This window comes from Neomonachus schauinslandi, chromosome 4, assembly GCF_002201575.2.
Source record: "Neomonachus schauinslandi chromosome 4, ASM220157v2, whole genome shotgun sequence".
NCBI lineage: Eukaryota > Metazoa > Chordata > Mammalia > Carnivora > Phocidae > Neomonachus > Neomonachus schauinslandi.
The window spans coordinates 13,463,723-13,490,207 of record NC_058406.1 but is presented as its reverse complement, the minus strand read 5'-3'; the positions used below and the strand labels follow the sequence as shown (position 1 = coordinate 13,490,207).

General features: G+C 46.6%; 1 protein-coding gene across 1 annotated transcript in view; it reads left to right on the top strand.

Annotated features, from left to right (window-relative positions):
• Positions 1–26,485, top strand: part of UBR4 (ubiquitin protein ligase E3 component n-recognin 4) — a 131,357-nt gene that overhangs the window by 40,679 nt on the left and 64,193 nt on the right. Inside the window, exons 29-55 of the mRNA XM_021684081.1 lie at positions 729–938; positions 2,110–2,211; positions 2,514–2,614; positions 2,845–3,043; positions 3,642–3,830; positions 4,267–4,330; positions 6,045–6,236; positions 7,013–7,083; positions 7,175–7,322; positions 7,757–7,984; positions 8,628–8,798; positions 9,844–10,026; positions 11,125–11,283; positions 11,620–11,772; positions 12,216–12,443; positions 12,743–12,900; positions 13,871–14,042; positions 14,280–14,481; positions 15,575–15,738; positions 16,165–16,381; positions 17,217–17,433; positions 19,376–19,439; positions 19,877–20,011; positions 20,975–21,149; positions 22,024–22,164; positions 23,024–23,145; positions 24,060–24,171. Coding sequence (XP_021539756.1) covers positions 729–938; positions 2,110–2,211; positions 2,514–2,614; positions 2,845–3,043; positions 3,642–3,830; positions 4,267–4,330; positions 6,045–6,236; positions 7,013–7,083; positions 7,175–7,322; positions 7,757–7,984; positions 8,628–8,798; positions 9,844–10,026; positions 11,125–11,283; positions 11,620–11,772; positions 12,216–12,443; positions 12,743–12,900; positions 13,871–14,042; positions 14,280–14,481; positions 15,575–15,738; positions 16,165–16,381; positions 17,217–17,433; positions 19,376–19,439; positions 19,877–20,011; positions 20,975–21,149; positions 22,024–22,164; positions 23,024–23,145; positions 24,060–24,171 — 4,277 coding nt within the window. The remainder of the gene's footprint in view (positions 1–728; positions 939–2,109; positions 2,212–2,513; positions 2,615–2,844; positions 3,044–3,641; positions 3,831–4,266; positions 4,331–6,044; positions 6,237–7,012; positions 7,084–7,174; positions 7,323–7,756; positions 7,985–8,627; positions 8,799–9,843; positions 10,027–11,124; positions 11,284–11,619; positions 11,773–12,215; positions 12,444–12,742; positions 12,901–13,870; positions 14,043–14,279; positions 14,482–15,574; positions 15,739–16,164; positions 16,382–17,216; positions 17,434–19,375; positions 19,440–19,876; positions 20,012–20,974; positions 21,150–22,023; positions 22,165–23,023; positions 23,146–24,059; positions 24,172–26,485) is intronic.

Sequence of the window (26,485 nt, the reverse complement as noted above, 5' to 3'; positions counted from 1 at the left end):
GTAGCTAAAGGAAGATGGAGTTTATAATCGTGTAATAATGCTTTTCTTGTATGCTTCTGTAGCAAAGAGAGTCTGTTGTTTCAGAGTGGACTGTGAGCATTAATCTAGAATGTGATGTGAAAGGTAGCAGAATACCTCCTCCCCTCTGGCAGAAAAGGCCATCCAGGCTTTAAATCATACTGTAATTTTGAGGTGCTTTGGGTTGGAGTTTTAAGGTGGCAGTGATAGATTTCAAATCATGCATCTCCAGAATCCTTGCGGGAGTTAGCCTCTGCTCTTGTGGGGCCTGGGGCAGGCCAGGGAGGCACTGCTTTGTCTTCCTGTACATAGGACCCAGGTGAAGGCCTCTATCACATCGCCTTGAAAGTGATCCAGATTCCTGGCAGTTCTACGAAAGTTGTCTGGGATGGGTTTCTAGCTTAGGTTTCAGTTAATTTTCTTTTCTGAATATTACAAAGTACATTTTATATTGTTAATTGTTAAATTAACAATTTAACTTCTCACGTGGACTTCTCACGTGGAATGATTTTTGTTTTGTTTCTGATATAATAATGAAAAATAAAATTAGGAAGTTGTATGATTACACTGTATGTAAAAAATATCAAGGGGAAAAAGATAGGAATAAAAGCCCTCCTCCCTCAGTAAATGATTGAGTTGCCCTATCCTTGCCATTGCAGCTTTGTGGCAGGAGTATATTCACTAACATGGTTTCATTTTCTTTGCTGAAGTTGGTCCGATGAGATGAACCCGCCACAGGTAATTCGGACCCTTCTTCCCCTTCTTTTGGAGTCGAGCACTGAGAGCGTCGCTGAGATCAGTAGCAACTCCCTGGAGCGCATCCTGGGCCCTGCGGAGTCTGAGGAGTTCTTGGCTCGAGTGTATGAGAAACTGATCACTGGTTGTTACAACATTCTGGCCAATCATGCAGATCCCAATAGGTGAGCCTGATTGAGGGGGTGGTCAGGCTCCCGTGACCTCCTGCTGCTTGCAGCCATATATACCAGTGCTGCTTTCTTTATGTCATTAATTAATGGCTTATTGTGCTTTTTAACAGACAGTTCTGTACTTGTGTTCATTTTATGTTCTTGTGGACATGCATGAAAGGTTATTTGGAATCCGCTTTTATGATTGTTAGGAATCAGTGTTGAGAAAGTGGAAGGCTTAAATGGTTCAGATTTGGAAACTTTTTAAGTAATGGAAAAGATGCTTATCAAGCGCCTTACTTGATGTAATGAACTGTACAAAGGAGCCTCGTAGAATTTCTAATATTTTTAGAACCATGCCTCTGAGATGGGTGGTGGGGACTTACCTAAACCAAACCATTGTTTGACTTTGGTAGTTTAGGCCGTAGTGATGTGGGCGAGTCCTTAAGAGCAGCAGAGTGAGTTGCAGCTTTGTCCCACTGAGAACTGTACTAATGAAGGGTCCAAGTATGGACATTGCTGGCTTTTTGTTGTTGACTCCAGAGTTTCATCAAGCATTTCTTTTTTTTTTTTTTCCTCCCTTCCTCCCTCCCTTCCCTTCCCTTTCTTTCTTCCTTCTTTCCTCTCTCTCTTCCTCCCTCCCTTCCTCATCTTTCCTTCTTCCTTTCCTTCCTCTTCCTTCCTTCTTTCCTTCCTATTTATCTGTCTGTAATTTGAAACAGCAGCAATGATTCTTTGAACTCTTAGCCACTGACTATATCCTTTAAGATTTTAGGAACTTTTTCGTTTTGTTATAGTTTAATGTGTTAGATATGTACTGACCTCCTGTGTAGCCAGGCTTTATGCTAAGCTTTGAAAAAATTTTTTTTAAAGATTTTATTTACTTATTTGACAGAGATAGAACACAAGCATGGGGAGAGGCAGAGGGAGAGGGAGAAGCAGGCTCCCCGCTGAGCAGGGAACCCGATGTGGGACTCGATCCCAGGACCCTGGGATCATGACCTGAGCTGAAGGCAGACACTTAACTGACTGAGCCACCCAGGCGCCCCTTATGCTCAGCTTTGAAAAAAAAATTGAACGTTGCCCTTAAGGTTTAGTCATAAACTTTGGATTTTTAAAAATCAGTATTAGGAAGACATTGAAACAGACCTTATTTCTGGTAGTTAATTTTTCTTTTGATCCTCAGTGGACTGGATGAATCCATCTTGGAGGAATGTCTCCAATATTTGGAAAAGCAACTGGAGAGCAGCCAGGCTCGTAAAGCTATGGAGGAATTTTTCTCTGACAGGTGAGCTGTGTTTTGTTTTACTCAGTGAACATTTTTTGAATGTCTCCTGAAAGCATTAGGTATTTTTGTCTCAGGGAACACTTAAAGCCTGCTTTAGGTGTTTGTACCGGGGGGAGGACTTAGATTAATTGCTGGTCCTTCAGGTTATTGATGAGGGGTTGATTTCATGAACACCTAGTGTCGTTGACTGACAAGTGACCAGTCCCCTGAGGGGAGATGACATCGTGAAGAAATAGAAGCGGATGCCTTTTTATGTGAGGCTTAATGTGATTCTCCCCTTTTTTACTCCTTCTGCCTCCCAGTGGGGAACTCGTGCAAATCATGATGGCAACAGCCAATGAGAACCTCTCTGCTAAATTCTGTAACCGAGTTCTGAAATTCTTCACCAAACTCTTCCAGCTGAGTGAGTGACAGTTTTTAGTAATCTTTTTACGGGAACTTTGATGTCCAGATAATACTGTGCATATCTTCTGCCCAAGTATAACTACCGAGTAACAAGTGCAGAGAATCCCTGCAAGGAAGTTGGGAAGGCAGTTGGAAACTTGCCCGAAGCCTTTCCTGGCTCCTAGTCAGCGCCTTCCCTCCTGTCCCTCACCCTCCGTCACTGACCGCAGCCTCTTGGTCTGTCCCTAGCTGAGAAGAGCCCAAACCCGAGCCTTCTGCATCTCTGTGGCTCTCTGGCACAGCTGGCTTGTGTGGAGCCCGTGCGCCTCCAGGCCTGGCTCACCCGCATGACTGCGTCGCCTCCCAAAGACTCTGACCAGCTGGATGTGATTCAGGAGAACCGGCAGCTGTTGCAGCTGTTGACTACATACATCGTTCGGGAAAACAGGTAGAACACATGCATTTGAGTCACGTGTCCCTAAGAGCCCCAGATGAATGTTGACAGCATTTGCGGCGTTCTTTCCTTCAGGCATTGGTCCTTAGCATTTTTTTTTTTTAAAGATTTTATTTATTTATTTGAGAGAGAATGAGAGACAGAGAGCATGAGAGGGAGGAGGGTCAGAGGGAGAAGCAGACCCCCCCGCTGAGCAGGGAGCCCGATGTGGGACTCGATCCCGGGACTCCAGGATCATGACCTGAGCCGAAGGCAGTCGCCCAACCAACTGAGCCACCCAGGCGCCCGGTCCTTAGCATTTTGAGCGACTCCGGAGCTCCCCTCACTAGACTTAAGGAATCTAGTGGAGCTCCTTAATTTCTCCTGTGGAAAAACTTTTGCAGTGACTGGGCCTGTCAGTTGTCACATGGGTGAATGTTCTGTGCTCTAATAGCTGAAGTCCAAAACTGGGTGCATATATATGGAGGGGGGAGAAAGGGGGCGGGGAGAGTCATGTATTTAATGTTTAATTTTCAATGTCTCTTACTTTTATAAATTTAGAAGTACGGTCAGATTCCTGTTGTTTACTTATTTGCTGTTTCTTTTCTACCAGCCAAGTTGGAGAAGGTGTGTGTGCTGTGCTTCTGGGCACCCTGATCCCCATGGCGACAGAGATGTTGGCCAATGGTGATGGGACTGGTTTCCCTGAACTCATGGTTGTGATGGCCACACTGGCCAGTGCAGGTCAGGGTGCCGGCCATCTTCAGCTTCACAATGCTGCTGTGGACTGGCTGAGTAGATGGTAAGATGATGAAATTGGAGGGGCCTATCTATAGATGCAGCATTGCTCTTAGAGAGAAGGGGGATGGGATAGATAATGAATTACAAGTTATTTTCTTTGTAGCTTGGAGTGAGTATAAAAGAACTTGAGTCTCTACCTTTTTATTGGGGATTGAGGGAGTAGTCTGTAACTGTTCACTTGAGACTCAATCTTTGTTACATTCTTATAGGGCTTCCTGTTCATTATCCTTAGGAGAAGTCTTAGGGAAAGTGTATCAAGTGTCAGTGATAAGACCAGAGCACCTACACCTCAGTGTTTTCTAAGAATGCCTTTGCTTCCCAGTGTCACGAATTGATGCAGGATTCATGAAAACTGCTTCCTTTTCTTTGGTTCCTTAGATGATTTTTGTGTCTCACCTGTTCCCCCCCCCCCCCCCTTTTTTTTTCCTTTGGGACAGCAAGAAATACCTATCACAGAAGAATGTGGTTGAAAAACTGAATGCCAATGTAATGCATGGAAAGGTAAGCAAAGTGAAGCATGACAGCAATCAGGGACTGATGATGATTCTTTGTGATCCATAGAAGGCTGTCCGTTTGACTGGCTTCTGGCCTTGGCCAGCCTGGGTACAGTTTCAAAGCCCTAGGAGTTTGTAACGTGAACTGCATGCCCTCGGGCCTCTGCTGGGTTGTGAGGAGTGATGGGGGGAAATAACAGGGTAAACAAAAAACATCCAGCTGAATCCTTAAAACCTAGTGAATTCTTGCTGTTTTTTAGACATTAGTATGCTGTAGAAAATTGTTTCCTGCTCCTGCATTGGAACTGGGTACTCTGAGTAGGTGGTATATGGGGTCACCGACTGACTTCTTTGCTCTAGTCCACGTACTAGAATTGTTTAATTTACCTGAAGGTTCAGGTCACTGCTGCGAAGAACGGTTTTAAACTGACAGAAGTCTTGCATGCAGGCATTCTTCTCCTCCCCTTGCCCCACCATGAACCTGACATAGGTGGCTAAGAGCAGCTAACTGACCTCTGAGACCCAGCACTGCACCATTCATGTCTCCTTCCTTTCTTGCTAGTCTTTGTCCTCTCAGCTCTGAACTGTCAGAGCGCCTAGGGAAGGAACTTAGAAATATGAGGCCTTGATGCCAGGCTCCAGGGATTTTAGGCAAACATGAGCAGTGGTTTGCTGGAAAATTTCGCTTGATTTCTGAAGCTATTCCTCCCTACTGCAGAAGTTTAAAACCCAGTAAGGTAAATGTCTTTTACTAATGGTTAAAAAAAATGCTATTGGTAGGAAAAAAGCCAATGAGAGCCCATTCATACTTTTAATCTAGTCTTTTTATTATATTGAGGTATCCTTGACATGTAACACTATTATTTTCAGGTGTACAGCATAATGATTCGATGTTTGTGTAGGTTGTGAAGTGATCACCACAATAAGGCTAGTTAACATCTGTCTCCATACGTAGTTGTAAAATGTTTTTTTTTTTGTACTGAGGACTTTTAAGACCTATTCTCTTAGTGACTTTCAAACATGCAATACAATATATTGTTAACTATTGTCCCCATGCTGTGCATTATATCCATGTGACTTACTTATTTTATAACCGGAAGGTTGTATCTTTTGAACGCCCTTCATCCATTCTCCACCCACCCCCTGCTCCTGCCTCTGGCAACCACCATTCTTCTTGAATGGTTTTTGCCTCCAATTCTACTGTTTTCCTGATTTCATTTTTACCTCATTTTACAACATTTCGTAGAGGGTTGTCTTCGTGTTTGAGAATGAATGAATCACATTAATTCAGCCCAATGTATTAACTGCTACATGCAGTCACAGTGCTCAGAGCTGAGGAAATGGGTAATTAAAATGTTTTTTTGTCTGCTTTTATACCAAGTCTCTGATCTTGAGCTTTATTTATTTTTTATTTTTTATTTATTTATTTTTTTAAAAGATTTTATTTATTTATTTGAGAGAGAGAGAATGAGAGACGAGAGCACGAGAGGGAAGAGGGTCAGAGGGAGAAGCAGACCCCCTGCTGAGCAGGGAGCCCGATGCGGGACTCGATCCCGGGACTCCAGGATCATGACCTGAGCCGAAGGCAGTCGCTTAACCAACTGAGCCACCCAGGCGCCCCGATCTTGAGCTTTATTGAGGAGAGTTTGAGAAAACATAGTACACAATAATCACATATGGAGAACTGGTTTCTGTGGTGTGATGGTGGTCTTTTCTTCCAGCATGTGATAGTCCTGGAGTGCACGTGCCACATTATGTCTTACTTGGCCGATGTCACCAATGCCCTGAGCCAGAGCAATGGTCAAGGCCCAAGTCACCTCTCGGTGGATGGGGAGGAGCGGGCCATTGAGGTGGACTCAGACTGGGTGGAGGAGTTGGCAGTGGAAGAGGAAGACTCCCAGGCTGAGGATTCAGTAAGTACCACATCATCCAGGCAACCATGCCAGTTTATTAACGGCTGACTGGCACTGACAGAGCTCATGCTAACAACAAGCCTTTGGCCCCCTTTTCTAGCTCCTGTGAGCTTCAAAACTCTCCCACTCCTGTCTGCTTTCTCCCACTTTATATGACTAATGCCAGACTGATTTTCCAGGTCTGCAGAGTAAGTGAATCTGCATGGAAGAAGCCATGTGCTTATTAAACAGTCCCTTCCCTAAGAGATCAGATCCCTACAGCTTACTCTGCAGTTGTTCGGTGTTTGTATCCTAAGTGGAGTCTTAGGGATGATTTCTTCATGGGGATGGTGTGAGCTCTCTTACAGAGAAAGCTTAAGATTTATTTATTTATTTTAGAGATTTATTTATTTGAGAGAGAGATGGGGAGAGGGAGGGTGAGCATGTATGAGCAGGGGGAGGAGCAGAGGGAGGGGGAGAGAGAGAGAGCCCCAAGCAGACTCCCTCCTGAGCACTGAGCCCGATGCAGGGCTTGACCCCACGCCCCTGAGATCATGACCTGAGCCAAGACTAAGTCAGATGCTCAACTGACTGAGCCACCCTGGCACCCCTAGATTTTTTTTTTTTCTTTTCTAATCATAAAACCTTAAGCTCTCACCTGGAATTGTAGCACGTTTATAGCCTGCAGATAATTTCAAGGGGTAAGTTTTACTGGTCATTTAGGAATCGACTGTTTATTCTCTGTAGGCCTGTGTAGAGGGTATATTTCTGATTAAAAAGATTTATTATCTTTGAAGGATGAAGATTCTCTTTGTAATAAACTCTGCACTTTCACGATCACTCAGAAAGAATTCATGAATCAGCATTGGTAAGAGTAGTTCATTCTTTCAGGTGAGGATTTGTTGGGCCTTGGACTGTTGGCGCAGCTGGGCTCATTTACTCATTCTCGTTCTTTGTAGGTACCACTGTCACACCTGTAAAATGGTAGATGGGGTAGGTGTGTGCACAGTTTGTGCCAAGGTGTGCCACAAGGATCATGAGATTTCCTATGCCAAATATGGTTCCTTCTTCTGTGACTGTGGAGCCAAGGAAGATGGCAGCTGTTTGGTGAGAGTTTGGAACATTCGCTGGGCTAGGAAGAGTGACTTGTTAGTGACACGGGAATGCTGAAGCCAAACTGGGAAATTGCCTTGTCTCCTTCGTGGTAGCCCAGGTCTAGGAGTAAGTTCTGGGTCTATCACTGATCGTGGCCTAAGCCACTTCACTTAAAATGTTAGAACTTTCAGGGTCCTTAAAAATCTTGCAGTTTTTTTTCTAAGACCTGCCACAGTTTCAGATGTTGTTATTAAGACCTGTGGCTGTGAGTGGTGAAGTATTAGCTACTAGGTGGGTACCATGAAGATCAGAATTCAGGCGGTTGGATATCATTTAAATGTTTGGCCGATTTCTCCTCCGGGTCTGCATTTCCCACCAAGATCTCAGGCAGCATCTCATCTGTGTTTGTGTTCGAGCTTTGGGCTTCTGACATTTTCTGTCCCTAGGCGCTGGTGAAGCGAACTCCCAGCAGTGGCATGAGTTCCACCATGAAGGAGTCAGCCTTTCAGAGTGAACCCAGGGTTTCCGAGAGTCTGGTGCGCCACACCAGCACATCTCCAGCGGACAAGGCCAAGGTCACCATCAGCGACGGAAAGGTTGCTGACGAAGAGAAGCCCAAGAAGAGCAGCCTGTGCCGTACGGTGGAGGGCTGCCGGGAGGAACTGCAGAACCAGGTGGGGGTTCTGGTGGTGCCTGGGACGCCGGGTGGAGTGCGGAGCCGGGCCAGCTGGTTCCCGAGCGAGCCACGCGCAAGGCTCTCCTTGCAACGCCCCTAGTGGGGCTGAGGGACGCTTTCTCCTTTCTCTGAGTTTACTCATTTTCACGGGGTCTGAGTAGGGCCTGTTGTCAGCCCCTGCCTCACAGGGAGGGATTTGGGACTGAGGAGCGATGGGGGGGCTTGAGGGAGGGTCTGTTTTAGTTGTGTAATACTCTAGAACACCTTCCTTGGCCAGAGTTTTCTCATCTGAAGCACAGAAAGAGAAAGTCATTTACGTGATTGTTTTCTCAGTTTTCTCAAGGATGGCACATAACCAGAACAATTTTAGATGCATAGGAGAGAATTCAGCTAATCCTGTGTGATGGGTGTATTCTAGCATTAGGGTGTCTACATGGGCTTCTTGGTTTAGAAAGATTGCTCTAGAATTCGTAGCACGAATCCAGTATTATCGAAAGGAAGAGATATGGGTAGAATATCAAATTGGAAGTGTGGAAGCTGGATTCTAGATTCTGAAGGTAGTTATTGGCAAGATTTATTATGAGTCTGACCCGTTTTATTTATTTATTTATTTTTCACTTGTGTATTTGGATTTTTCTCAGGCCAATTTCTCCTTCGCTCCTCTCGTGTTAGACATGCTCAGTTTCCTCATGGACGCCATTCAGACCAACTTTCAGCAGGCTTCAGCTGTGGGGAGCAGCAGCCGGGCCCAGCAAGCCCTCCGGGAGCTGCATACTGTGGACAAGGTGGTTGAGATGACAGATCAGCTGATGGTGAGTGTGGCAAGAACAGCACATTTGCTGAGATGCCAAGGTGTGCTGGATGCTCTGAAGAGTATCCTTAGGACAGCCAGTCCCTAACTAGCCAGCGGGGAGATCCACGTGTGAGGTGTGTCTTCAAAGGAACACACAAAAGGTCCTTTGGGCCAACTCAGTGAATAAGTTCCCTCTCAGTTCATAAGAATATATGAATCCCCAAGATGTGAGGAACAACATCTGAGGGCAATTATACTAGTTAGAAATTTCTTCCGTATATAAAGTAGGACACCTAAGGTTCCTCTGGCTTGCAAAAATCGTATTTGTCGTCTTCTGCTTATAGCCCCTCAGGTAACTCTAGTTCTTCATGAGAAATGGCTTAGAAGTTGTAAGTCGTCATCCACTTTAAAACCTACTGCTCAGCACTGAGAATAGGAGTTCTGGTGTGTTCTGCCTGTCAGGTTTAGCAATGGTGTGAAATAGTGGAAACCAGCCTAAAGTGTCTGTGCTTCTGAAAGGAAAGTGTACAAATGAACGAGGTATAGGAATAGATCTCATAAAGAAACTGTTTTTAAGGGAAAAATATTCCCTCAGAAATAAACACATGTACATACAAATATTCTGATATTTTAGTAAAAATGAGTCATAGTTTTACAGTAGTGGCTTTTAGACTTTGAGCTGTTAAAGATGAAGCGAGTAAGTATTGGGGTGGTGTTGGGGATCCATAAAGTTGCCGACTCAGTTTTGCCAGGTCAGATCAATGAAAAACATTCCCTCTGTTATCACCGTCATTTGACATAAAAAAAAGGGCATTTTAATATTTCAAGAAGCCAGTACTTTTGTATTAATTAAATTTAGCCTTGTGAAACATTCACTACGTTGTTCTTAATTGGCTTGACAAAATAACTTTGAGAGGCTTGCCTAACTGTCCATGGATTAGAGACTGGAATCTGTTGGTTTTGAATGACTGCGTTATGCAGTGTCTCGGTCACATGACTAGTGGATGGATCCACTTGATCTCTTTGGCTTACTACTGCCTGTTCTCTGCTTCCTTCTTTGCCAGGTTCCCACCTTAGGCTCCCAGGAAGGTGCCTTTGAGAATGTTCGGATGAATTACAGTGGTGACCAGGGCCAGACTATTCGACAGCTCATCAGCGCCCATGTGCTCAGGCGGGTGGCTATGTGTGTGCTCTCCTCCCCGCATGGGCGCCGCCAGCATTTGGCTGTCAGCCATGAGAAAGGGAAGGTGGGTTTCTAGTTCTTTCCTACTCATTTTAGGTCATGTTTGTCTTAAGTGCTAAACAAAACAGATGACTATACTCAGATTGGTCCTCTGGGAGAAAAGTCTTTTGGGTTCCAAGAATGCTTTACAGGACAGAGCTCAATGAGCTTTTCTACTCCAACTCTGAGTTCATTGGTTAGACTTAGAAATAATGTGACTAGAACAAAGTTGCTGCTTCTGATGAGTAGTTTCTTACTCAAAACCTATCCTTTGAGCCTTCAGGGAAAGATAATGAACTAGCGATTATCTAGGACAGCGTGGCTCCCAGGCTTGGTGTGGTTTGGTCATGCTGGAGGCAGGGCACAAGCCAAGAAATAAGGGTCTTCATGGGAAGACACAGTGTTCCTTATTTAGTTCTTTCCTGTCCTCCTGGCCCACTACGGACACAGGGAAGCTTATGTCGTTTTGGAGAACCAGTAGAAGTTGGAAGGGTGGCACGTATCTCAACATTTTTCTGTATTCTGGCTTCTTCATCACTAGTGAAGTTGTTTTAACTTTACCTTAAGTGGAAAACAAACTAGGAATCTGATAAGTCTATAAGGTCCCTCTAAAATACTTCAAAACAAAACAAAAACTTGTACAGAAAACTAGAAAGGATGATAGTACATAGGGAGTGGGTAATTATTTTCACGAACTGTGCATAAAGAGGAGCTGGTTTTATTACTCCTCTCTCTTGTCGTCACTGGAAGGAGAAAATGAAGGGATCCCATCTCTCTCCACTGGGAGAAAGAGAGGGTTTTCCTAAGAGACTTTAACTGTGGACTAGTACCCCATTGAAGGAGCTTTTGTTGGACTCTGTGTCTTCTAAGAGGATGGGGGTAAGAATAAATTGGCAAGGGGCGCCTGGGTGGCTCAGATGGTTAAGCGTCTGCCTTCGGTTCAGGTTGTGGTCCCAGGGTCTTGGGATCGAGCCCCACGTCCAGCTCCTGGCTCAGCAGCGAGCCTGCTTCTGCCTCTACACCTCCCCTTGCTCGTGCTTTCTCTCTCTGTATCTCTGTGTCTCGAATGAATAAATAAAATCTTAAAAAAGAAAAGAATAAAGTGGCGATTGTCCCCTTGCAGATCACTGTTCTGCAGCTCTCTGCACTCTTGAAGCAAGCAGATTCCAGCAAAAGGAAGTTGACTCTGACCCGCCTGGCTTCTGCCCCCGTCCCTTTTACTGTGTTGAGCCTCACTGGGAATCCCTGCAAGGAGGACTACCTGGCCGTGTGTGGGCTGAAGGTAATAATCTGATCCAGGTTTGATTACTTTGCGCTACAGATCCTGATCCTCTTCTTTCCTCTGTTCTTAGTGCCGCTTTCTCATTCTCATTGTTAAGATTAAAACCTAAAAGCCTTTGAAATATAAAAGAAATCTTTCTCTGAATTTCTCCCACCTCTTGCAGATCTTTCTTGTATTGGAACCGATTTTTGTGTGTTCTCGGAACCTGAGTATATTACTGGACAGTGTGAATACTATCCGAAGGCAAGGAATGTCAGGGAAGACTTGAGAGAGGTGAAATGAGTCATTCTGCTTCCCGCCATCTTTTAACCAGTGTGTTCCTTAAACCCTGTCCAGGATTGCCACGTGTTGACCTTCAGTAGTTCGGGCTCTGTTTCGGATCACTTGGTGCTGCACCCACAGTTGGCAACGGGCAACTTCATCATCAAAGCGGTGTGGTTACCTGGTTCACAGACCGAGTTAGCAATTGTCACTGCAGACTTTGTCAAGGTACAGTTCCTGCTCTTGGATGATGTGGTCCTAGAAATGTTTTGTTTTTAAATCCAGAATGTCTGATCTCCATTATGTGCTAGTTCTCCCGGAAATTAAAAGTACGCAATCCTAATTTTGTCGCCTTTTGTTACGGTGCTGAGCTAGAGCTTTCTGTGTGTAGGCAATATGACATTGTTTCTGGTTCTCCCCTTGCTTTACCAAGCGCATGGGTCTTCCTGTACTTGTCACAGAATATGTAGATGCGTATCTCTCCCCTAGTCATTCCTTGAGGGAGAGTTAAAAGATAACTCATCTTTGTATGCTCTGTGCCTGACACTTGCAGATGCTTGTTGGAGGGAGAATGAATGAATACCCATTACTCACCAATGGCAGGTCTTTGGATTCGCCAGGATGATTTGGGGGTGGGACTGAACTAGATCTCCCTTCCTTCTGTCCTGCAGATTTACGACCTGTCTGTTGATGCCTTGAGCCCGACCTTCTACTTTCTCCTGCCAAGCTCGAAGATAAGAGATGTTACCTTCCTCTTCAACGAAGAGGGAAAGAACATCATTGTTATAATGTCTTCAGCTGGTTATATCTACACCCAGCTCATGGAAGAGGCCAGCAGTGCCCAGCAGGGACCCTTCTATGTCACTAATGTGCTGGAAATCAACCATGAGGACCTGAAGGTTTGGGCAGGTGTTGCTTTCTCCTCTTCCAGATGGATTAGCCTAGTAGCTCCTCTATTGTTTTTCTTTTTTCTTTGGTCTCTGACTTTTTCCCTATTAGCAGAAACTCTTGTCCTTTAGGACCAAACTGATTCACTGTGAAGTTCCTTGACTCTGATGGTATTTCTAAGATTTACCCGCACGACTTAGATTATGAGAGCCCACAGTCATGATTTAAAACTAATTACCTGCAAAACTGGCTGCTGGTCCCGAAGACAACACGCGAGGTTAATGCAAGTGTTGTATCTTTGCCCTGACAGGACAGTAACAGCCAGGTGGCTGGTGGCGGTGTGTCCGTTTACTACTCCCATGTGCTGCAGATGTTGTTCTTCAGCTATTGTCAAGGCAAATCATTTGCAGCCACCGTCAGCAGGACAACTCTGGAAGTGTTGCAGCTCTTCTCCATCAACATCAAAAGGTGGGAAGGAGCGCTTCACGCTGAACTTCCACGGTGCCCGCATTCAGCGGGAGACTCCTCTGGCCCAGTACTGGCGTCTGTTAGGAATCTGATGAAGCTTACTTTGCCCTGGTGGGCCTCTCCCTTTTATAGGCAAGAGGTGCCCAGTGTTGGTAGGTTGGCTGTCTGCATGGTTTGTCCTCCATGGTGCAGACCCCAAGCTGTAGGAGGTAGTTTGGGGACCACTGTCACTCAGAAGGAAGAAGCTGTAGTCAAGGCAGCACACCTGACTTTAGGGTGATAGAACTGAGTTTTGAGGAGGGAGCGTAAGTTGCTCCTAGACACTCATGTAGCCAAAGTGCCCTTTACGTTTCCCTGCTGGGGTAGTTGATCAGAACACAACATGGTATCAGCAGTGGGGGCATGGTCGGGAGTGAGGGGGGCAGTAGAGGCTTTCTGGATAGTAGAGGTGTGAGTGAGGTGGTGAGTGTTAATTTAGGGAGCTAGGGAGAAGAGGCTTAAGCTGCTTTCCTGTCTTTCCTGTCTGCCATTGAAGAGCCATAAAAGTGTTGTAGGCACTGTTTCTCTGGTCTCTGTGTTGTGAAATGTTATCTGGTTGGAGATGAAATCAAATGGGGTATCATTCACGCAGAACTTGATGTGCTTGGAGATGCTTGATAGGACCAGGGATCGTGAGCCTTAGGCAGCTCCATGCAGTGGATGACTTCTAGGCACATTGGGCCACCTCTTCCCTCAGACATTGGGAGCTAGCAGAGATTTCTAAACCAGGACTCCTGTCGGGGGGCACAGAGTGGTTATGTGAGAGTATATGCGTGGCTCAGAGTAGAGCTGAGACTCGTGGGTAATTCAAGTCCCTGGGCACATAAATTGCTCTGGGAGTCAGGTATTTGGTCAGTATGGCCTATAAGTCAAGAAAAGGATGACTGGTGGCGATTGACACCCTGACTGTGGCCAGTTTTGTTGTCTGCAGTTCCAATGGTGGCAGTAAGACGTCTCCTGCCCTTTGCCAGTGGTCCGAGGTGATGAACCACCCTGGCTTGGTGTGCTGTGTCCAGCAGACTACAGGTGTGCCACTGGTAGTGATGGTCAAACCAGACACTTTCCTTATCCAAGAGATTAAGACTCTGCCTGCCAAAGCAAAGGTCAGTGCCAGATGCTCCCATCACTTGGCTGTGAACCTGGTCTGATTCTGTATTTCTGCGTTTGTATATTGTGTCCCTTCCCCGGCCCTTTCAGTAGAAAAGGCTTATCAAAGAATTTTCATCTGTTTTCTCCTAGATGCCTTTTCTCTGTCGCTTGTCTGCACCCCCTTACTTTCTTTCTATACGTTCTGATCTCTAGTTGTGGGACCTGACACCCTCCTTTGTCTCCTCTGTCAGATCCAAGACATGGTTGCCATTCGGCACACGGCCTGCAACGAGCAGCAGCGGACCACGATGATCCTGCTCTGTGAGGACGGCAGCCTGCGCATTTACATGGCCAACGTGGAGAACACCTCCTACTGGCTCCAGCCGTCCCTACAGCCCAGCAGTGTCATCAGTATAATGAAGCCTGTTCGGAAGCGCAAGACAGCCACCATCAGTAAGGCCCCTCCTCAAAAGATGGTGGGGGAGCGGGGATGGCAGTCTTCTAGACGAGACTCGGAACAGATGGTGATAAACGTCTGTGAAGAAATGGTGACTCTCCCACTTGCCTGTTTCGTAAAGGTGGAGATAAGTGCTAGCGAATTTCCCCAAAGCAGTGTCACGTTTCCTGAGGCCAACAGTGTTCTTGTGGCTTTTAGAGACCTGACGTACAATTGGCAAGCCCTCATTGGCTCTCCACTTGAGGTCAGCAGTTCTTAGGTGCCCAGGAAAGAATGATCTCATGGATTTTGTTGGAGAGATTTTTCTCTGGGTTTGGGGAACATGGCTTAACTGATGTGAAGTCTAACATGGAACCAGTGGACGATAGATTGCTTCCACTGGTCAGTTTCCCACCAAGTAGTGAAGAACCCATCGTAGATTCTGAGCTGGGAGTCTTGCTTCTCACTGATAGAGGACTCTTCAGGGTGTGGAGGCTTGAATTTGGGAATGGAGTGACTCTGGCTAAGCAGAGACCTTTGCAGGGGTCATCCCGTGACAGATTTGTTTTAGAATCCATGTTTGAGGTAACGATGCAGCTCATCCTCCTGTAAAGAAATAGTTTCTGTTGTTCACTTTGTTTATTTAAAAGACTTTATTTATTTGAGAGAGAGGGAGAGAGCATGAGCAAGAGAGGGAAGAGCAGACTCCCCGCTGAGCAGGGGGCCCAGCGTGGGGCCTGATCCCAGGAACCCAGGATCGTGACCTGAGCCAAAGGCAGACACTTAACTGACTGAGCCACCCAGGTGCCTCTGAGTTGTTTACTTTCAATAAACCAGCCATGAGGGAACCTGTTGTTACTAACTGTATTCAATACCACGCCTGAGTTCTTTGTCCCGCTGGGTTGAGGTGTGGTTAGGGATGATGACTGTTGGACTGTGGGCCACATGCAGGCGTCACGCTGATACAGACTCTGACATCCCGGTTGTCCGGAAGAGGTTAGAGCATCGGAGTGCAGAGTCAGTCGGGAGGGGCTTTCCCAGTGGGGTGGGTGCAGAGGTGGGGTGACATGCTTACTGATGCTCTGTGTCCGCTGGTCCTGTTCCGCACAGCAACCCGCACATCTAGCCAGGTGACCTTCCCCATCGACTTCTTTGAACACAACCAGCAGCTGACGGATGTGGAGTTTGGTGGGAACGACCTCCTGCAAGTCTACAATGCGCAGCAGATAAAGCACCGGCTGAATTCCACCGGCATGTACGTGGCCAACACCAAGGTGAGGACCGTGCTGGGCTGGGCACCGTACCTGGGTAGAAGGACTCCTGAACAGTGTGGTTTGAAAACACCTCTTCTCTTAGAATGCAGGTGTGAAATATATACTTACAGTCACTAATCCTTGGATTCTATTTAAGCAGTCCCTGGAGTTAATGGCTATTCTAAACTTCCACACAGAAGGGCTTCTGTTCCAACATTAGCAGCAGGAGGTGGTTAGTGATAGGGAGAAAGTAGCTTGAAACTGGACACTGTCCCATTCCTTGCCTCTCTTTTCTTGTCCTTGGAAGTAAGCAAATCATTACCAAGGAGTTAGGAGGGTAAAGGATTTCTCTGGGATCACGCACTTTGGCGCCAGCAGACGAAGGGTTATAAGTTTGCTCCAAAGAACTTGTGTTCATTGTCTGACTTGGACCTTATCTCCCTCTAGCCTGGTGGCTTCACCATCGAGATTAGCAACAACAACAGCACTATGGTGATGACAGGCATGCGGATCCAGATCGGGACCCAGGCCATTGAACGGGCTCCGTCCTACATTGAGATTTTCGGCAGGACCATGCAGCTTAACTTGAGTCGCTCCCGCTGGTTTGACTTCCCCTTCACCAGAGAGGAAGCCCTGCAGGCCGACAAGAAACTGAACCTCTTCAGTGAGTCGCCGGCCCCTGGCACGGCCTGCCCTTCTCACTTCTGTGTGGCGCTTCGGTATTCTGGGAACCTTCTGCTCTCTGCTGCTCAGTGGTCTCTGCCACCCTGAAGCTCTGAGCTTCACTGGAGATGGGCAGGAGAGGGGTGTGCCGAAGAACAGGAAGGGCGAAGACAGGGCAGACCCTGCCTCCACGTCCACTTCTGTGGGGCAGGCTCAGCCTTGCTGGTGTGGTTGCCTACGTCAGTGGGCAGGGAAGAGGCAGGCTCAGCGCGTGAGAGCAGCAGGTGTTCTGAAAGCACAGATGAGGGCCTCGGTCACAGGCCGCCGAGAGACGGATGTGTAGCAGCTTCTGGCCTTGACGAGCCGTCGAATTCTTTAAACCCTCAGAAAACAACTCCCTGAGCCTTTCACGAGCCTGGTGTCTTTCTCTACCATTTACTGGCCGCCTGTCTGATGCTCTTGCTTCTAGAAATAGCTGCTGCTAGACTGAATGATGATGGTCTGTGTTTTGAACAAAGGGGTTGCTTAGAGCTCCCTGGAGGGTGGAGCTTGTGGGATGCAGTGCCCCGAGAGCACCAGAGGGGTCCTGCCGTGGTGCTTAGAGGCTCTTCTGAGAGCTGGCCTTCCTAGGCCTTTGGTCAGTGGGACTGCTTCACATGCAGTCAGCGTCTCCACAGGGTCCAAGTGCTGTTCGAGTCTCAGGAGACAAAGTTTCTCCATGACAAAAATCGGTGGGATTTGCTACTTTGCCCTCTTTAGTCTGCTCTTCGCTTTGGTGGCGGTCACGTTCGCCCTGTAGAGAATGTGCTTCCTAGAGCTTCCCTCACTTGTTGCAGTTGGGGCCTCGGTGGATCCGGCCGGTGTCACCATGATCGACGCTGTGAAAATTTACGGCAAGACGAAAGAGCAGTTTGGCTGGCCTGACGAGCCCCCAGAAGAGTTCCCTTCTGCCTCTGTCAGCAACATCTGCCCTTCCAACCTGAACCAGAGCAATGGCACTGGAGACAGCGACTCTGGGGCCCCTGCCACCACCAGTGGAACTGTCCTGGAGAGGTACCAGCGCCGGTGGGGGTCGGCTCCCCTCCTTGCCATTTTCCCCTCTCCCGGCACAACCTGTCCTGAGAGAGTCAGCTTCTCAGAACTGCCCCAAGTGTAGCCTGTGAGTTTCAGGTTGTCCCCCAGCTGCCCGACTCCCCGTGTCTCCTTAGTACGCAGACGGAGCCTGGCAGCGTGCTCAGAGCCATGGGATTCTAGTCTGCCTGGGGGCTTCTGTGCCTTCTCTTAATGCTCAGGCGCCCTTTGGAGGAGCCAGAGGCTGTGGAGTAGGAGATGCTTAAGCCAGCGTTAGAAATTTGGGTCCAGTCTTGCTGAGATTAGAGGGGAGAATCTTCCCGTTCCTTCTGATGTCGTCATCTTCTCTTTCTCTGCAGCGGCCTCTTAGGTGGTAATGGCGCTGCTGGCCAGACGCTGGCTGCTGCACGCGCAGCGGAGGTCAGAGCCTCCCCGGGCTCCCCCCAGGGGCCTTCTGAAGCGTCGCGCTTGGCTTCTTTGTGCTAGGCGGCTGCTGGTTTGCCGCGGTAGATAAGGCGACGCATGATGTAAGACGCTGAGTTTCTTACATCGTAAGTCAGAAGAATAGCCTGGCTTGAAGTCACTGCCTCCCACCACCAGCCTTCCCCCTCCCTTCTCTCTCTCTCTCTTTCTTTTTTTCCCCCTTCCCTATTCTTATATTGTTTGCTTAGGATGTGTTTCTAGGTTTCTCTGAGCTTCACATTTTTTTTCCTTTTTTTTTTTTCTCCCTTCGCTTCTCCCCCAAGTTCTGAAACTGAGTCCCTAACCAAGCTGGACCGGTTAGTATGCCCTCTTTCTTTTCTCTGCACGGGTGAGTGTGTGTCAGAGAGCCGTGTAACCAGTGGTGTGGCTTTGCTGCGGAAGAGTCCTCCTGCTCCTTTCTGTTCTGGTCCTTGCATGGCTGCAGAGCTATCCCGTGTAAGAGTGGAGTATGTGGAGGGTTGTACGTGCACACTTGGTGGTGGCCGCTCCAGAACCTCCCAGCTCGCTCTTCTGTACCCTATCCCTCTCCACTCCCTCTCCACAGTGGGTGAGAAGGGGGTGGCTGTGGGCAGTGGGATGACGGGGAAATCCTAGCATCTGACAAGGCAGCAGAGAGCGTGTTCATCCAACTTCGTTTTATGCCTCGGGCCCCTCTTCCCTCCCTCTTTGTTGCCTTCCGCTACCCCTTGACCTTTTTCTGTCCAGCTGCCTCCTCCATACCTTTCCCTCTGTGCCGGGAGCCTCGGCATCAGGATGTTGGTCTTTTTACCACGCCACAGTAAACTCATAGGAGTAAGCCCTGAGGAGCATGTTGCTAGGTGCCTTTCAACAGCTGGGTTTCCGGTTCCTTTCCCAGGAGAAAGTGGCTCAGTTTTCTAAAGATGCTTTGTTGTACCCTGTGAATGTTGGCAATTGGCATGCTCCTGAAAACACAGTTTGTTCTCTCCCCATACTTAGGGATTCACAGGAAGTGCCTTTGTGCATTTTCTTGGAGATGTAAGTAAAATAGAATGCGTACCTTCCCAGTATAAGAAGATGGCTTTAACCTTTCCCTTTGTGTATCCTTTTGTCTCCTGATCTATGGGCACCTGAGCTTTGGGTCCCATTGCATCAAGACTGTTAAGCTCCTCTCAGTGATCCCTGCCACAGGCAGCAGAAGGAAGCACACTTATCCGCTTTGAGGAAGAAAAGCCCTGTCTTTCAGTTACGGATTATGAACATGGCCTCAGGTTGATCTCCAAGTGGGAGCCAGGTTTCTTCTGGCCTGTAACACAAGGAAACGTTATGCATGGTGCCTGTGGCAGGTCTTATTGTGCTTTGATTTTCTATTTGGCATTCATTAGCTGTCCCCAAGGTCCCCCGACTATAGTTCGCACAGGCTCAAGCACAACCAGAGAGAAGGGTGGTGGTTGTACTCAAGCCAGCTTTTCTGTCTCCCTAGGCTGGTTGTGAGTTCTTTAGAAGCCCTGGAAAGCTGCTTTGCTGTTGGCCCAATCATCGAGAAGGCAAGTGACTTTTTCAAAGCGTATGGGAGCTTTCTGAAGAGGTAGGAAGTCAGTGGAGTTGTCAGAGGCCCAAGGCCTTGCAGCTAAAGAATATTTATGTCATAATCTTGATTTGCAAAGAAGCTCTGGAGAAGTCTCTAGCTTAAGGCCTCCTGTCCTACTTTTGGGGGACCCATTGTGAGAGTGTTTCATAGGTTAGGACGAGTGCTGGCAAAAACAACACTGTTCCAGGAGTCGTAAGCTGGGACTCGATTCCTGCTCTTGTATTGTGGGAGGACTGTAATTTCTGAAATTCTTCATTTTGCTCTTAGCAGTCCACATTGCATAACCTGGCGCTGGTGGTCTAGAAAAGAGGAAAGGGGAAGGGCAGAGTGTACACAGTTGGTTCTGCACGGATTTGGTGGGGTCAGCAGTAACCTTGCTGTCTTCCGCATCAGGAGAGAAACAAGAACGCAGCTCAGGAGCTGGCCACTCTGCTGCTGTCCCTGCCAGCACCTGGCAGCGTTCAGCAGCAGTCCAAGAGCCTTCTGGCCAGCTTGCACACCAGCCGCTCAGCCTATCACAGCCATAAGGTAATCGCTCCCTCCCTGGATGCCTTCTGTAGAAGCGCAAGTTTTGGTACTGATGGGGAATCAGGCCAGTTGGCCTTGCAAACGGAAAGTGAGGAGCACACAGTAAAGTCATTGAGATAAGACCCACACTGTCTAAAGTCTCTCCTGAGAAATGAACGACTCCCCCTCAAAACTGGGGACAAGCTGACTAACGGGCCCCTGGTTTGCATTGATTTTTTTGTCACTAGTAGGATCAGCAAGGTCTAAGAGAAAACTGGGTGCCTTCTCCGGAAGAGCGTGGGCAGGGGAATCACGGAGATCCTTCCTCCAGCTGTGGCACAGCCCTCACTTAGGTGTCCTTGCTTGTGAGGAAATTGCCGAATGGAAAGATGCTGAGGGGGAAATCTGGGGCCAGGGGAGGGGGCACAGGGAGTGGGGGGACGGTCTCACCTATAACTGAAAGTGGTGGCCGAAGGCAGTAAGTTGGGCCAGTTGCTGTAGATGGGAGAGGTGACTGGTGAGTTCCACGAGGAAGAAGCAGCAGCCCAGGCGCCTCGGTGAGCTTTTGTGCCTCCAGCCCAGAAACTTGAGAAATGCAAGTTTAACCTGCCGAACCTCTCGAATGGCAAGTTTAGAAACAGACTCTTTGGGCGGTAGGAACTTGCAGAGAAACGGCTCTTCTGCTCTAGCAAAGTCATCTGGGATGTTGCAATTCTGGAGAATTGGGCGGTTCCAGATTTTCCTATCGTACTTCGACACTTAATGACTTTCGAATTTTGTGCCTTTAAATGTTTCACGATTTAAGAAGTTTACCTTTACAAATGGACTGCTTTGAACACTTGTTCCAGGTAGTTGGCGGTAGTTAACCTGTTCTCTAGAGAGGAGGTAGCCATCCTGATGACCTGCTAGCTGTCCTCTCCTCTTCGCTCTAGTGTCCTACCCAGCCCTTGCTTTTGGTTCATCCTCGTGATCCTTTTGTTATAGGATCAGGCCTTGCTGAGCAAAGCTGTGCAGTGTCTCAACACATCCAGCAAAGAAGGCAAGGATTTGGACCCCGAGGTCTTCCAGAGGCTGGTGATTACAGCTCGCTCCATTGCCATCATGCGCCCTAACAACCTTGTCCACTTTACGGAGTCCAAGCTGCCCCCGATGGAAACAGGTGAACTTGGCCTATGTGGTCGTGGTCCTGAAATCTGCTCGATACATCTTTTATACCCTTTCACCCTCTTCTTGTCGTCTCTGGCCTCCGCCTGAGTGCATTCTCTGAGCCGGCTTTTACTCTTTGTCTTTGTACCTTGTAGGGCTTTTGATGTTTAGATTGTACCATTTAAGCAAATACTCTTTCCAGTGCTTACCCTTTGGAAAATCTTGAGTTTATTTAGTGCTCTGGATGTCAGATATAATCTGTCTCTGAAGTAACTACCTCTTTAGGATCTTCAGGGCAAAGCTAAGCTTGGGCCCTGGTTGCTTTAAAGTAATAGGATCAATTCTTGCTTTCGTGCTATTCTTTTGCCAGTGTTTTATTAACATGTGCAGTGGGCTTTCTCAGAGCTTCATTCTGTTTTCTCTTCTCTCCTTACGTTGGCTGGGTACCTAACTTGTTTTGCCTTATTGAATACAGCTTATTGATGCCTTTACGGTTATGTTAATTACATGCTCCCATTTGCTGTCATTGTCTGGTTCCTTCTCCTAATATTCTTATCCAGGAATCATGCCAGAAAATCTCAGATGTTCCCTAGTTTTTAGAAGTTGAGCAGTTGGACCTGAAATCCCTGAGTCTGCTGTAAAGATCCTGAATGCTCCCCTTTCTACTTAATTCTAACATACAATGTTTTTTTTGATATTCCTTTCCCAGACTGTTTTTTTTCCTAGATGTGCCTGCTGGAGTCTAGGGATAGTTGGCATATTGATTGGGGCCCCACTTGAAACTCCCTCCCCAGGCAAGCTTCCTTGACCTGAGTTAACCTTAAAACAAATTAAATTCCATGTCAGATTTACCATCGTTAATCATTTTCTTTCTCCTGTTCTATTAGAAGGAGTAGATGAGGGGAGAGAACCTCAGAAGCAGCTGGAAGGAGACTGCTGTAGTTTCATCACCCAGCTGGTGAACCACTTCTGGAAACTCCACGCGTCCAAACCCAAGAATGCCTTCTTGGCACCTGCCTGCCTGCCAGGTATCATATTTAAAGGGATACTTGAAGCCTGATCTCAGTTCTGTCTTTGAACAGGTCAAACCCTTATCCTTTAGCTTCATCATCCATCTCTTCCAGAATTGATGGAAGATCAGTGCATTCTTCCAGATACAGGAGTTTAGCAGTGTGGCAAAGAAGTGGGATTTTCTTGTACTGTAGCTCCTCCTGTGGGGTTGAATATTTCACAGAAAGAGGCATTTTTGTGTGTCTGTGTATCCTTGGTGGTAGTTATAATTGTTTTAAAAGTGTTTTGAAAGCTTGGGCAAAGCCACTTCAGAAGGTAAAAGTAAAGCGTCACCTTGAGAATTGTTTTATTTCTAAGCTACTCCTGTGTTTGGCATATAACTTCGCACTATCCAAAGTTTAAGTAGTAAGGTATAAGGATCCAAATAGCAACCTAGGGAAGTAGAGTGAGCCCTGGTGCTCATTTGTGTTTGCAGGTTGCTTGAGCAGTCAGCCTAAAAGGAAGGTCAGAGGCCAAGTTTATCATCACCTAAGGTTTGGGGACTGTGGGGAACAAGTACAATCTGCTCAGCTCTTCACACTTTTCTGCCCTGTCTTTTGATATCCAAGAGCAGACAACTCTTTATTTCTGTGATGCAGGATATCTGCAAAGGCTTTTCAGACAGTTTGGGAGATGAGGAGACTGTTAATAAAGCAAATCACGAATAATGCTGATAACCTACATTCTGTATGTGTGTTTTGTTCATCTGTTTTGCTGGGTGTGTGTGCTTGCCATTTTTTTGTTGGTTTGACCTTTATGTGGGTATAAGGATTTGCACTTTTGTTTTAGATTCTCAAGTAGCTAGAAGTTTTCTTACCATCTTTTCCTCCCCTGTAGGCCTGACTCATATTGAAGCTACCGTCAATGCCCTGGTAGACATCATTCATGGCTACTGTACGTGTGAGCTGGACTGTATTAATACAGCATCCAAGATCTACATGCAGATGCTACTGTGTCCTGTATGTATCACTCCAACCCCAGATAATCTTGTATTGGTCTGGGAGTGTCTGGAAATTTTTTTTAAAAACAAGTTTGTTAAATTAATGAAATACAATAGACTTTTTTTTTTTAAAGCTTTTATTTATGTATTTATTTGGCAGAGAGAGAGAGAGAACACAGTGAGAGAGGGAACACAAGAAGGGGGAGTGGGAGAGGGAGAAGCAGGCTTCCCTCTGAGCGGGGAGCCCGATGCGGGGCTCGATCCCAGGACCCTGGGATCACGACCTGAGCCGAAGGCAGATGCTTAACGACTGAGCCACCCAGGTGCCCCGAAATACAATAGACTTTTAAAGGAAGGTTGTGGGAAGTAAGACTTTTGAATGTCAGTAAAAGCTTTATGATCTCACTCATTCCATGCAAGGGAAAGGTTTGAAATGGAGATGGATTTTGTTTTTTTTGTTCAGCGCTAAATCCCCAGGGGATTGTACTGGTGGTTGCTACATAGTTAGTGCTAAGTTAGTGTTACTTAAATGAGTGTGTGAATGAACATCAACAAGATCTCTTTTCAGTGACTGTGTCGTAGAAGCTTAGCGTTAGAAGTACTGATTTTAGCCCATAGCTAAGATGAGCCTGCTTTCTGACGAAAAGCCAAAATCCATTTGTAGAGAGCCAGTGTGACTTCAGGAGCAAATGATCTGCCAGTCCATTACCAGGAACTGAGATTCAGGGATGTGGGGAATGGGTCTTACCTACACCATGTCAGGAAATGGGATTAACACTGAACTTGGTCAGCAGGGTTGCAAGTGAGAATAGATAGATTGGTCCTTCGCATCTGTGTCAGCGATTGACCAAAAAAGAATGTTCTTTATAGACAGTTTCATGAATAATATAAAACCTAAGCATGCCGATTGTTTTATTTTCCCCCCAACCTCAGGATCCTGCTGTGAGCTTCTCTTGTAAACAAGCTCTAATTCGAGTCCTGAGGCCCAGGAACAAGCGGAGACATGTGACCTTGCCCTCCTCCCCTCGAAGCAACACTCCAATGGGTAATGTGAGGTCTGGGTTTAGTCTTGTCTGGGTGGGGTCGGGGAGAGGGAGGTGTAGCCTTAGGAGGTATTGCTCATGTGGACCAAGGTCCTGGAAACTTTTTTTTTTTTAATTCTTATGTTAATCCCCATACATTACATCATTAGTTTTAGATGTAGTGTTCCATGATTCATTGTTTGTGCATAACACCCAGTGCTCCATGCAGAATGTGCCCTCCTCAATACCCATCACCAGGCTAACCCATCCTCCCATCCCCCTCCCCTCTAGAACCCTGGTCCTGGAAACTTTTATGTATCCATTGTTTTACCCTACCTTATTCCGTAAAGAATTTAAGGTGGCACTTAAAAATGCGTATGGTAAGTAGAATTAAAATAAAATTGAGACCATAGGAAAATAACGATATTATAATAAAAGCAAGCCAATGATGCAGAAAATGTCTTTTTTTTTTTTTTTAAGATTTATTTATTTTAGAGCACGCACATGTGTGTGGGTGCAGAGCAGGGAGAAGGGCAGGAGGAGAGGAAGAGAGAGAATCTCAAGCAGATTCCCCAGCTGAGCACGGAGCCTAATGCAGGACTCCATCTCATGACCCTGGGATCATGACCTGAGCCGAAATCAAAAGAGTTGCACGCTTAACCGACTGAGCCACCCAGGCGCCCCGAGTGCATAAAATTTGTCATGCAATTCTTAATGTGTCTTGCATTATTGCTAAGTGAGGATCTTCTGTTTGACTGAAAGGATCCCAAGAGCTTATAGCAAAAATAAGAACAGTCACAAAAATCACATGACCACAGACAAAAACCAGCCATTTTTCCTGGCATAAAAAACTCTTTGTTAAGGGTCCACTTTGCTGCCCAAGGGGTAGTAGCCCCAGTGGACTTAACCTACAATCAGTTTGATATCAAATATCACAAGAGATTTCCCTCCTGATATACTTGCACACAAGTCAAGGGCATAACACTGAACATTTTAGTAAAAGCAATTTTACAAAGTATCTGAATATCAGCATTATTATGTAACTCTCTGGTTACTTAGTTTGGCTCGGGTTGAAATTTCCAAGGCAAGTCACATAACATAATTTTTAATTTTCCATTGGCCACATTATAAAGAGCAAAGAGAAATACATCTGGTATATAAAAAATATCATTTTAAGTGTAGTCAGTATGAAAAATGAATGAGAAATTTTCCTTTTTTTAATAAAGATTTTATTTATTTGAGAGAGAGAGAGTGAGAGAGAGAGCACACGAGCAGGGGCAAGAGGGAGAGAGAAGTAGGCTCCTTTGCCGAGCAAGGAGCCCGATGTGGGGCTCGATCCCAGGACCTGGGGATCATGACCTGAGCTGAAGGCAGATGCTTAACCGACTGAGCCACTCAGGTGCCCCAAGAAATCTTCCTTTCTGAAAATGTTTTTTGCAGTTTTCAGAATCTAAGGTAGTTTACACGAAAACCACATCTCTGCTTGGACTAGCCACATGTGGCTGGGGGCTTCATTACGGTACAGTTGCAGGTCTAGTGGAATGTGTGCAACTTGGTGATCTTCAGATAATCTTCCTTGAATATCATTTATTAACGTAAGCCTTGAGTTAGGCAACAATGTGTGCCTTTTTTCTGTGGCAAGAAACTAGTGTACAGGGAGTTGATGTTTCCATTTCAGGCCACGGTCTCATGCTTTCATGCTTTTCACGACCGCACAACCCAGTGAGTGGTGAGGGCTCCACCCTCTTCTGACAATTAAGAGTCTAACCCTGACTTCTCCTTTATTAGAAGGGCTTCACACTTAACACAGAAGCCAGCCTGGGCAGGACCTGTAGTGGTGTCCTTAAGTTTCCATTCGATGGTTTTAAATTTCAGTTCTGGTTCTTCTCATAAGGGAAAAGAACTAAACTGACCCAGTTATTTTGGACAGGAGCGAAATGATACTCCAAGCTGCCATGACATCACAGATAAACATCTCCAGTGTATTATTTTCCCGGTCTTGCCCAAGGTCTCCTGGCAGTTGGTGGGAGCTCATGGGGCCTACTGGTCTTATATTTCTCTGCCCTTGGAAATCTCTTGGGAATCCAAGGTTTTTTTTGTTTGTTTTGTTTTTTTGTTTTTTGTTTTTGTTTTTGTCATGTCATCTGCTGGGAAAGTGTTTTCCTAAGGGGGCAAGCTGTCACTGCCAACCCCATCTTCCCAGATTCCGCTAGGTCCAGGAAGTGGGAGGATAAGACTTCCCTCTAAAGCACAGGGCTCTCACTGGTAGCTTGTCTTGGGTTTATGTTGCCTTGTGACTTACCACACCACATGCTGAGGGAGGAAAGAATAGGCACC